We start from the raw sequence: 12,099 nt of genomic DNA, 5'->3' as shown, positions 1-12,099 counted from the left end.
GGGGTGAAAAGGTGATGACAGCATGGAGGACAGAGGGTGAAAAAAAAAAAAACACAGAGAGAGAAAGATTAGGCAACCTGGGTGACATATCAGACAGCAGTGACAGCAGTGGGTCTTTCAACACCTCAGGGTGATTCATGCAGGGCTGGGCTATCATGAACACAACTGAACAGGTTCCGAAAACTTTCCATCCGCTTTGGTAATATGACAAAGCAGGGGAAGCACCGACTGTTGATGTGAATAAACATGGAAGTATATATTTCTCATTTCTAATCAGATTGTTTTGGGCTGAAAATATGTACAATATGTAATTTTCAAATATTTACTCGCAAAACAAGAAATGTTAATGGAGCAGTCAATACTGTGACGGTGTTGACTGAGTTCAGCAAACAATACAGAGTCAATATTAGCAGTGTTTTTGTTAAGATATGGAATTTATTATGTTATGGTCATTATTCAGTGGGTATCTTCACTGACTCGATGTCTTGATCTGAAATTGGTATGTGTAAACATGTCACACACGCTCCTTTTATCTTAAGTCAATCTGTACTGAAACTTTTTATGAAGCAATTTTTAGTTTCAAGTCAGATTCACTGACTCAACAGGTCTCACACCTGACCTGCATTAATATTAGGGATGCACCTATCTGACTGTATGACCTGATAATGACTCAGATACACAAACTGATCTGTTCTTACTTTATTGTGTGTGTACTGTGTTATATGTGTAAACTAACTAGGGCTGCAACTAACAATTATTTTCATTATCGATTAATCTATTGATTATTTTCTTAATTAATTGTTTAATCTATGTCAGGTGAAGAAAACTGCCAAGAACCCAAAATGATGCCTTCAAACTAATAATCAACAGTCCAAAACCGAAAAATGTTATTATCATACTTGTGATATTCGATAATATCAGTTTCTCACCACATGTGATATTTATCTGCTCAAGTCTTATACCCACGCCAGTGAATGTCTTGTGAAGCACATGCAGGAAGTGATGTCGTTTGGCCCGTACGTCATCTACTTAACAGAGTCAGTATAGGTGCAGATTCTGTTGCAACAGATTTGATATGTGATGCCACAGCTCCTCAGTTTCTTAACATACTGTCTCTTCTTTGAGCACTTCTGTGACAACCACATACCACAGGCAACCATTCAAATTAAACAAACCTTCTTCTTCCCCAAATCCCCTTAAGATCCAACCTCCATGAATTAGAGATCATATTTATTTTTGGTTTATTCCAGTCAGAGTGTTTGTATTACCAAGGCTTACGTCTAAAGCCCTTAAAGATGGTCAATACTGTACCTCGTCAAAACCAGTGTTCATCCTTAGAGGACCATGTATTTCCACAGCAGATACCATGTGGTTTGGCTTGCAGTTGTTAGCTCTAATCATTTTGATGTGGACCCAGATGTTAGACAGCCATGTAGATGAATGGATCGGCTGACCGAGTGACACTGCAAGAACACCTGCCATGAAAACACTTCTCATCTAGGGCACAGTTGTGTTGAGCGTATGAGCTCTTACTAGACATCTTGTAACACTGGCAGCCGTGCCTAACCACTGACCCGGCCCGGGAATTACACTCGTAGCCCTGACAGGGTTAAGCGTCTTGTTCTAGCGACTGAGCTACAAAGGAACATGCCTGTGTGTGTTGACTTACCAGCTCTACGCCTTGTGGGAATGGGCTGTCCTCCCAGTCTTTCTCAGGAAACCGCTGGAGAATGCGACCTTGACCTTCACCCTCCGCTGCAGACACACAGAGGGACACATACAGAGTTCATTCCTTTTTCATTAACATTGTTTATTGTCCGTTTATTTCTACTAATAATACTAATTTAAACCATATCAGCAACAATGTCATTCTTTTTTGCTGTGCTTTATCATTTGTATGTTTTTATTCAAATAATCATGTTAAAAGAAAATGTATGTCCTGCTGCACCATGCCAAATATAATTCTGCTGGTTTGAGAGACTACAGTCATAGAATGGTGCATGTCCTCTGTTAGCTCTGTGACCTGACGTCAAGCATCAGTTACGCTTTTCAGATAAGAAATGTGGCTGTGAACAGGGTGCTACATGTAATGAGACAACAAATTTGAATACAGTACACAAACGTGTCCAGTTGGCACCAAACTGTTTCAACTTTTTCTGACACAAACCCATCTTAGCCTCTAATGTGAAGGTGTGTCTTTGGACCAACATAGAAAATCAAGAACTGGTACAGTGATAATACAATGTAATTAGTTACTTTAGCAGAGGAAAAAAAAACTTTCAGGACAGCAACTTCTCTCTCTCTTTATGTCTAAACATTCATATTCCATGTGAATTCTCAAATGCGTAAGATAAACTGTTCATTTCCACACATTAACTACTCCTTTGGTTACAACTATGAACGTACTCAATGTGCAGCTGCCTCAGTTTCATTGAAAAAGGTGCAGAGCCTGATAGATACAATTAAGGCCAAAGCCAATTTCAATATTTGAGGAGTTTAAAACATCCAATAACGATAATAATTTTTTAACAGATACACATAACATAAATAAAGTTAGTTTTAGTGTCTAAAACAGTATGTTGAAAAACATCATAAATGCAACCAAAACTGAGTAAAGGTTCTGTAAATTAGATTTTAGACAATAACACAGCAGCAAACAACTATCTTTTATGTAAAGATATAGTAGAGTAATGGCGTCCTGAGCAGAGAACGAAGCCACACCCCCTCTGTGTGTGTTGTAATCTGAGTTTCTCTGGTCTTTGTTTTGGTTGCCGGTCTGATAGCACATGCATGTAAGCGCATGTATGTGTTCATGTTAGTGCATGTGAGTCCCTCCTTGTCAAACCTCTTCCCCACATTTATGATCACAGAGGCACCGCACACAGGTGGGATGTCACAGTGCAGTGCACAGCATGCAAGCTGCAAGAAAACCCTCCATTGAAGAAAACAATGTTTTCCTCTAAAAATGCCTCAGACAAAGAAGGAGATGAGACCAGAGAACAGACAGACTGACCATCGGGTCAGCTGGCTAAAATTCCGATTGGCCAGTAGATCTTCAAAACTTCCATAAAGTTTTTATCTGCTCCACCAGTATCTTTACCACCTCCACCTGAGTCCAATATATCATAACTGCTGTTGTTGCTGTTGATTATAATTGGCTGGTAAGTAAGGCTTGTCCTTTATAGACAACAACTATTTATATAATAGATATTGGGTCAAATTGATATTTACAGCCTGTCAACAAGACAAACTTTAATATCTTGATTTATCTAGTTTACCTGTTCACCAATACTGTTTTACTTCTATCTGTGAGATGCAAGCTATGGGAAAACTTTTTCCAACCACAATGTCTGTCACCATTTAAAGACACAACGTTTTTAATGATACAGTAAAGTGATCTAACACTGCTGCAGAAACAAGACAAACTAGAATTACAGCCTCATCGTTGTTGCTCCTCCACCAACCAGACAGGTTACAGTTTACATCCATGTCTGTCCAGAGTCATGTAATATACAGTATGTGGTGAAGCCTTTGACATTTAGTAAGAGTTGTTAAGTGTATTTGCAGATGTCAGATGATGTCACAGTGAGCTTGACCTTTGAATGTCATCACTTCATCTTTTATCCTATTAGACATTTGTGTAAGTTTGTCATAATTTGTGTATGAATTCTTTAGTTATGAACAAAAATGTGTTTTGTGAGGTTACAGTGACCTATGACCAAAAATTTCTAATCAGTTCATTCTTGAGTCCAAGTGAATGTTTGTGCTGGATAATGAAATTCCCTCCAGTCGTTCACAAGAATCATCATCTTATCCATAAGGGTGCCTGTATGAGGATCTCTCAGTTAAAGTAAGCAGATTTGATTCATTCAGTCTGCAGCATGTTAGTGACAGAGAGCAGTGAAGGATTAGTGTATTGTTGCTGATGGACGTACTGCTATAGTAGTGACGACCTAAGCACTTATATTTAGCTTTCCATTACTTTAAGTTCTTATCATTTACTGGTCATTAGAAACACCTTCACCATTGTATCTGCAATTAGTGTAAATCAGCTGATGGTTGTTTGGTGTTTGTAGTGCTGACGTGGTCATTAAAGCAAAAAGGTAAAGGTTAAAGGTGTAATGAGAAGCATGTGGGCAACAAATGAGTTGGCAGATTAATTACGAGACAGGTCTATTAGTTACATCAGTGTTTCAAAATATGTATATAGTCACATTAGTCTTTTAAGCGAGTCCCTATCTGCCTGTTAAACAGTGGTGATGTGTTCAAATGCTTGTTTGGTGGTTAATGAGGCCATTTTCACTGTTGGCCAGGGCCAGACTCATCACAGCAGCACAATGACATGACAAATGCCGACTTATGTAACCAACACAAGCCCCTTTCAGCCTGGTCTCATCTGAAGCCCTGCAGGTTGCTTATTGTTAGAATTCATCTGCACAGAGAACACACTTTATTCTCCCAACACAAATGATGTAAATGTAGTATAGAACAGTACAGTCATTTATTTAGTGAGCTAAATAAAGGGACGTTTTCACCAGCATTTAGACCAAACCTGACTGTTTTGTACTAAATTCTGCCTTGGAGAAAAAAACAGAGCCTGTGGGCCTTTACCAAGGGAACTAAAACAGAAGCACAGACACACAGAGACGATACACAAACAGAAAGTAGGCCAGCTCCCAAAACACACAGAGAAACGCTAAAGTCATCCCCTCTCCCTAGCGAACAAGGGATATGTGGACACTTGTGAGAGCGGTGCTCTGGGATCAAGTCGTCAAAGTCAGGCGGTTCATTTCTTTTTTTCTTTCTTAATTTTCTTTTAGTTGCAAGATGACTTCCCCTAACCGGAGTCCTGACCTGCTTTACAGTGAATCAGAGGTGAAATGTTTGTTATGCTACATGAGGAGGTTTCAGTTAATTGTATTTTTGGGCATCAAAGGCCAATAAGGCCACATTAAGCAGGTTAATAGAAACGCACCTTATAACATAATTAAAGGTTCCTTATTTTCCTCTTCTCCTGTGTTTTATTTGAATCCATAAAAGGCATGACTGAGAGCGCAGACTGCTTTGTTGTGACATCACAAAGTTAGAGAAGTCCTGAAGGTTCATTTTAAGGCTCAGTTTCTGAGTATAGGCTGTGTGCATTTCACTGTGCACTGAGGCTTTGATACTTTCACAATATTAATATAGAACCTAGACCTGCTTATTAATCAAACAAAACATGGACACCTACCTTTATACTATATGAGACCTTTAAACATCTACAATTGAGTGTGTCTTTGTGGTTGCACATTGAATACAATGAAAGCTTTTCATTCATCATTGATGTCATATGTGTTGCAAGTAGTAACATGTCTGAATAAAAATGAACTACATTTACACAATATAGCTGTAAAGTGTTTAAATAAACTGTTGCATAATTATTAACTTAAGAGGTGAAAAGCTGGTGGGAGGGATTTTGTTATGACACTAAAGAATGTGATTTGCCATTCCCCTTGATACACTGTGATGAATCATCTGGTACACTATACTGTAGCTGATGCATGCTGGGAGAATGTGTCACCTGATACGGCCTTATGTTGTGTAGGTGTGTCAGGCACCCATAAACACAGACAAACAATGACAAAACACACAATGAGAGTGGGACAGTGTAAATCAAGGCTGGTGTAGATACACTATTAGCCAATAGTCAGGCAGGGTGGGTGGGGATTATTCAGCGAGTTTGAAGCAGGACATCCTGCAGCCGAGGGAGGAGTGTATGAATGAGCCAGAGAGGGAGTCTGTTGGGAGTGACACGCAGGCCTCCAAACCACAGACACTGGAGAAAGGCAGGCAGGCAGACACACACACACACACACACACACACACACACACACACACACACGATCACTCTCACAAAAATCCTTCAACCCAGCTTCAACTCCTTCCTTGCACTGGGAGAGGCATGCAAACTGCACAGTGTCTCCACAACGGGCTCATTTCCACTCTAATCTAATGATGTCAAGAATATGTGCGTGTGTACAGAAGGAATCTATGGAATGTAAACAAGACTTAAAGGTTTCCTATTGACTTCACAAAGGCAGCAATTACTCTGAGAAATGAGAGGGCACAGAGCGAGACTGTAGCTTCGCCACGGTAACAACAAATTACAACCACTGCACATTTTAAAAATACACAAAAGGAAACTACAGAAAAAAGTAATTTATATTGTGTTATATTGTGTTATGTTTATATTCATGGAGCTTTTTAGGATAATACCACGTTCCTTAACCTGCTGTTTCAGACTCACTCTAGCCAGAGTCTGAGCTATTGTGTTATTTTTATAGTGATCTGCCAGAGACCAACTCCTTTCCGCTGTAGTCTGCTGCTTTTGAGGTTCCCTCAGTTAGTCAGCAAGCTTTAAGGAGTGACTATAACCAGGGACAGTCCAACCAGAACCTTCCATGACTTGGAGAAGAAGGATACAATGAAATAAGGGACTGTCACTGAGCCTAATTGTTAGCAAACTACAAAAACTTTTGGTATGTTGGTTATAAGACTTCATCTCTTAATACATATACAATATACATATACAATAAAATCACAGTTTACAGAATTGTCGTGACTCGGGATGGTTAACTGACTGTGGCTATTTTGTAGTGATTCTGCAAGGGCTCCAGGCTGAGACCAAAATGGTCACATATGTGACATTTTTTGTGTGTGTGTAAGTTAAAGTTTAACAAGCCACATTTGTGCGAGTGCATGATGACCATTAGGCTGTTTGGGTGCCCCTCCGGCATGAGTACTGCCATTGTAGTTGAAAAAAGTACTTTTTCTTCTTCACTGGCTCAGTGCACAGATGAAATGAGAAGAAAGAAGAGGAGGCTGGTGGAGAGGGAGAGCCACCGAGAGGTCCAGACACAGCTGACGATGAGAGAGCAGGAGAGTCTGGAGCCCTGTGACTGAAAAAAGACTGCACGCTGATCTGAGCTTTGTTTGTGTTTGTTGAGATTTTATCTCAGGCTATGAGACGTGAAGCCGAGGAAGTGGAGTGAACAGTGTGTGGACTCTGCTTTATTCAACCTGTCCCTGCTGGATAACTAAGACTAGCTAACAGCTGTCTGCAGATATCAGGCTGATGTCTTGTATGAATTAGAGAGCAGACTATCAGATTCTACCCTGTCTATTCAAAGTGATCATTAAAGCGGATGTGCTGGACAGTTAAAGTATCTGCTACTGATAGTCCATGTGTTTTTATTCCTCTTGCTGAACTCTTCTGCAGATGTAGGCCTAAAAGAATATACATGTATCATGTTTTACTCATTTAGCATTTGCCAAGGAAAATAAATCCTTGTTCCAGTTTTATACCTGGGAAATGAATTTCCACCTTAGCCTCTAATGTGCAATTTACACACTGTTATATTCAAGGATACAAAAGTGTTGGTCACTTGTTGAATGTAGAAGAAATTTAAATTCCCAGGATAAATTCTGAGAAGTGCTTTACTCCACATTGACATTTATCTGTAAATGATTCATCAAGGTTCAAATCGATCGAAATTAATCGACTGGACTTTGTGAATGATGATCCAGCCGTAGTGTTGGCCAGCCCATAAAACTAAGAACCTGTAACCACTCATTCATGGTCTTTCTAAAGCTCAACACAAAATGCCACAAAAAAATCAGACAGCGTCATGCAGTTGTAACTGTTTCTAACCAGAGAGCTGCAGAAGACACAGAACTAACAGCTCTGAACCCGACAGTAATATCTCAGTGTCACCTGGCTGCACCAGGACATGTCACAAATGTTTACAGTAGCAGTAACCGTAACCCTTTGAACAGGTGAGTATTAGTGAGTTGGGAGTGTTTGTTAAGCTGCTACAAAAACTAATTTTGAAAGAGCTTATTTCAATGAAAACACCGAATTGCATAATGCCTCTTATCTCTGGCTGAAAGCTGAGACAATCAAGTTAGGTGATAGATATGGACAGAAGTCAGGGTTCCCTACAAAGAAAAAAAAATTACTTGAATATATAAAAATTAAGAGGCTATCTCATCTATTTAAGTCAAAACACAATCCCAATATCATTCCTTGTCATGAAAGCTCAGAGTTCATGGTGCCGATCCAACAGATTGACAGTGACGTGAAACTAAGCAGGTTACTGGCAGCACAGAGTTCATCTCAGAGCTTCTACCTTAGAGTGTAAGGGATGTTAGGGGTTTCAGCTCTTACAGGAAGATTAGTTCAGCTCTGACACTGAGTTTGTATTTTCTTCTCTGAGTGCCAAGGCAGTCTTTATATGGCCACTGCACACAAACCCTTTACACCCTATTTAGATTCATGGCTGCAGCAGGTAAAGCTATAATCTGCTTTTCTCACACTGTAATAATTGTGTTGCTATAAAAAAACATATATGTAATTGATGGTAACAATACAATTATTAGTAGTAGTACTATGAAGGAGTTCTAAAATGTATTGACAATCATCACAGCCTTCTCACCCATGAGAAACGTAGCTGATCACATGACATTGTTGAGCAGTGACACTCAACAAACCTGTGGGAAAATCTCTAGTATTTCAGACACCAGCAACCGAACACATTCAGCAGCGGTCAAAGCCAAGACATCATGTGGTCACTTCGTCTGTTCCAACATGCCAACTTTAATATACATATTAAATACCCACAGTGTTACAGGTGTAACCTGTTTTATAAGGGTACAACCTGAATAAAAAGTAAGATCTATGTCAAGCTCTAGCTGGAATGTAGCTGGAATGAGTCTTGCATCTTAATCTATTTTTTCCAGCTCCTAAAGACATACTGTTGCGTGTCACTGGACTGATCAGAGCACGCTGCTGTGTTTGTTGGCAGAGCAGTGCGCTACCAAACACAGCATGTTCTACACTGAACTCTAATGACAACTGCATAAACACAGCAAAACTGAGAGGAATGAGATTTGTCCTGGATATTACCAAGTATTCCAAGTACTGCATAAGCAAAGAAGTGTTACTCTGGTAAGTATCTGCATTAACCTTGTATGGTGTCCTGCAGGCCTCTGGATCCCAGAGCCAGAACCCAGGCCCCATTTTATACAAACACATTTCATGTAGCCAGTACAGTTGAACTTCACTTCCATCAATTCAGCAATTTCTTTCTACTAAATATGCTGTGCAAAAATAGTATTAAGTCAAGCAGTTAGACCAATAAATATATGCTGATATTAGCATATTGTAGATTCAGTGTATCAGTATATATGTCGGTAATTAAGTAATAAATTGCAGCACATAAATGATGCTCAAAATTTTAGTGTTGAGCATTTGTTGTGACAGCACAAAGTTACAGAAGTCCTGACGGCTCATTGTAAGGCCCAGTTTCTGAATACAGGCTGTGTGCATCACAGTATTAATATAGAAGCCGGACCTGCTTTATAATCAAACAACACATGGAGACCTACTTTTATACTATATGGGACCTTTAAAGGTGAGTTGGGCATGATAGTTACCACACCTGTACCACAATGACAGGAGCTGAATCAGGCTAAATTGTCGTTTCATATGAGTCTCCTCCATGTTACACCCGCTGCTTTCCACTCACATCCAGCTGAATAACACTAGACCTGGCTAATCTCCAGCAGGCTTTGTGCAAAAGAGGCACCACATGCAGCAGTCATGCACAGACATATAATAACCAATCATTCCGTGGTTGATTGTGATTTTACTTTGAACTTTTAAAATGTTTCCTGCAGGTTTGAATTTGGAGGTTGAGACATTTTTACTCATGTTTTATTCAACAAACCGGAGCCTCAGACTAATCTAGTAATTACTCATCCTGCTGTAGTTGTTGAACACAGTCCTCATTTTGATCTTAGATGTCATAAGTGCAGAAATAATGTGTTCCTCTTACCACAAAAATTTGTAACAATTAAAGTCAATTATTACCTTTTAAATACATTCATACAGCCCAGGGTAAAAAAGGATTTGGCAAACATCCACACTGGGTGTGTGTGAGCAGCAAGAGAAAAACTTTAGAGCTCAGCAAAGAGCTACTGTTTAGGAAGTAGTGAGCAGTATGTAAGCATGACCGCATAACAGAGCTGCTGATGATGTAAGACAATGGTTTCCAAAGGCTCACAATGAGTCTGCAGTGTGAGAGGAATGTGAACCAAGTGGAGTGGCGTTTCAGGGACGTGACATCCAGCTGTCAGCCAGACTTGATGTGTAATAACAGCAGGTTAGTGACTGGAAGGCTGTCAGTTTCCTTTACAGGCTTTTCCTTATGCGCCAGATATTGATGACTATCATGGTTTTGCACAATGTCTTGTTGACAACAGATTGTTGTTGCATCCTCTTCCTGATTTACATGATTTCCTCCTTCTGTATATATCCTTGAATCTAAGATTCAGGATATGACCATGGACCCCAAGTTTCGCTTTCAATCATTGTCAGTCAATCTTGCTTTTTATTTTCTCCAGAACAGCCGAGCTGTGCATTTCACGAACTGTTGCTGACTGTGTGTTTATGTTTTTGGCTCTGCCAACAATCAACCTACGGTCAAAGTCTCTGAGATCACATTTTTTCCTCATTCTGATGTTTGATGTGAACATTAACTGAAGCACCTGATCTATATTTACCTGCATTTATGCACTGCACTGCTGCCACATGGTTGGCTGATTAGATAACGGGATGAATAAGCAGGTGCACAGGCCATGTGTTCCTAACAAAATGCTCGGTGTGTATGCTTTAAAAAAAGCACACACCTGTGTATGTAATGTCCCACAGTTCACACTGAAAAAACAAAGCCATCACACAGCGTGCATGCAAACTGAGACTGAAACAGACAGCCAAGACAACAGTGGAGTGAATTCAGGACAAGTCTCTGTCCTTGTGTGGCCCAGACTTAAACTCCATAGAACATGTGTGAAGAGACCTGTAGATGGCAGCTCACCAACGCTTCCCATCCAATCTGACTCCAATTGAGAGGATCAGCCAAGAAGAATGTGAAAAACTGCCCAAATCCAAGTTTGCAAAGCTTGTAGAGACCAAGAAGACTAAGATCTGTAACTGCTGCCAAAGGGGCTTCGACAAAGTACTGACTTAACTGTCTGAATATTTTTGTAAATGGGAGATTTCAGTTTTTGATATTTCATAGATTTGCAAAAAATCATTAAAAAAATTCAACTTTGTCACTAGGAGTTACTGAGAGTAGCTTTTATCAATTCAAAATGTAATCTATAATACAACAAAGGGTATAAAAAGTTATGTAGTCTAAACACTTTCTAGAGCGACTGTTCCCTCATAAAAGCTCATGCAAACACCACACACACCACACTCAAACTGTCTTCTCATCTTATCCCACAAGGGTAAATGTCTCCAAAGTTACGACAACAAAAAGCAAGACAAATATCTAAAAACAGCATCAACAATAAAAACAGTGGTCACAAGCCACAACGACCACTGACCTGATTTAACACCTCTGACAGGTGTTAAACTAGAGACCACCTCGCAGTGGATCAAACAGCTGCGTCGCCTGTCAATGTGTTGACGTTCTGAGCCATGAGTCGTTAGTAGATATTACTGTATTATTACATGACTACTCAGTGCTCATGGGTCAGATCACACCCATCTTCGAACTGGGCCTTCAGTTTGATGTCAACTGTCAACTGACTGTATAACACACGGTTGTTACGTTAGTAGACTGACAAAATCTGTCCACAGACAGAGTGCCAAAGTTTTCAAAACTATATCTGTGGTAGATCCTGCTTCAGGACCATGATGAGGCACACACACAAGGTGAAAACAATACCAGCCCTGCTGTCGTGTCTGGTAATCAAAACACAGAACTTCTGTGCAGCGACTTCACTATGTTGCCTCGTGTTTCTGTTATTTTGTCCACCCTGTTTTGTATTGGAGGGAACAAGGGAACAAACAGCAGCTGTGTCTTCACAGTTTAAGCAACACAACCAGCAAGTCACAATTAGTGCATTCAATTCCTACAGTGCTGAGCAACCACACACTCTGTCAATGAGAAGACTGTGAACAGGCTTTTCCTCCTCTGATGAACTCAGCACACACACAACACAACCAGTCATTTTGTTCAAACCAGCGGAGTATGGGATTAATAAACTGAA

General features: G+C 40.0%; 1 protein-coding gene and 1 long non-coding RNA gene across 6 annotated transcripts in view; one reads left to right on the top strand and one right to left on the bottom strand.

Moving 5' to 3' along the window:
* Positions 1–12,099, bottom strand: part of sbf1 (SET binding factor 1) — a 65,259-nt gene that overhangs the window by 39,251 nt on the left and 13,909 nt on the right. For all 5 annotated transcript variants that reach the window (XM_023420402.2, XM_087177741.1, XM_087177740.1 and 2 more), the window contains exon 2: positions 1,670–1,755. In XM_023420402.2, the coding sequence (XP_023276170.1) occupies positions 1,670–1,755 (86 nt within the window). The remainder of the gene's footprint in view (positions 1–1,669; positions 1,756–12,099) is intronic.
* On the top strand, positions 5,859–7,207 carry LOC147818323 (uncharacterized). The gene is made up of 2 exons (XR_015438089.1): positions 5,859–6,132; positions 6,829–7,207. It is a non-coding gene; the product is annotated as an uncharacterized LOC147818323 (long non-coding RNA).

This window comes from Seriola lalandi, unplaced genomic scaffold (genome assembly GCF_002814215.2).
Source record: "Seriola lalandi dorsalis isolate HSWRI2012SDOR001 ecotype SW California unplaced genomic scaffold, Sedor1 jcf7180002054641, whole genome shotgun sequence".
NCBI classification, from domain to species: domain Eukaryota; kingdom Metazoa; phylum Chordata; class Actinopteri; order Carangiformes; family Carangidae; genus Seriola; species Seriola lalandi.
The sequence above is the reverse complement of the archived record's forward strand: the minus strand, read 5'-3'. Positions and strand labels throughout refer to the sequence as shown.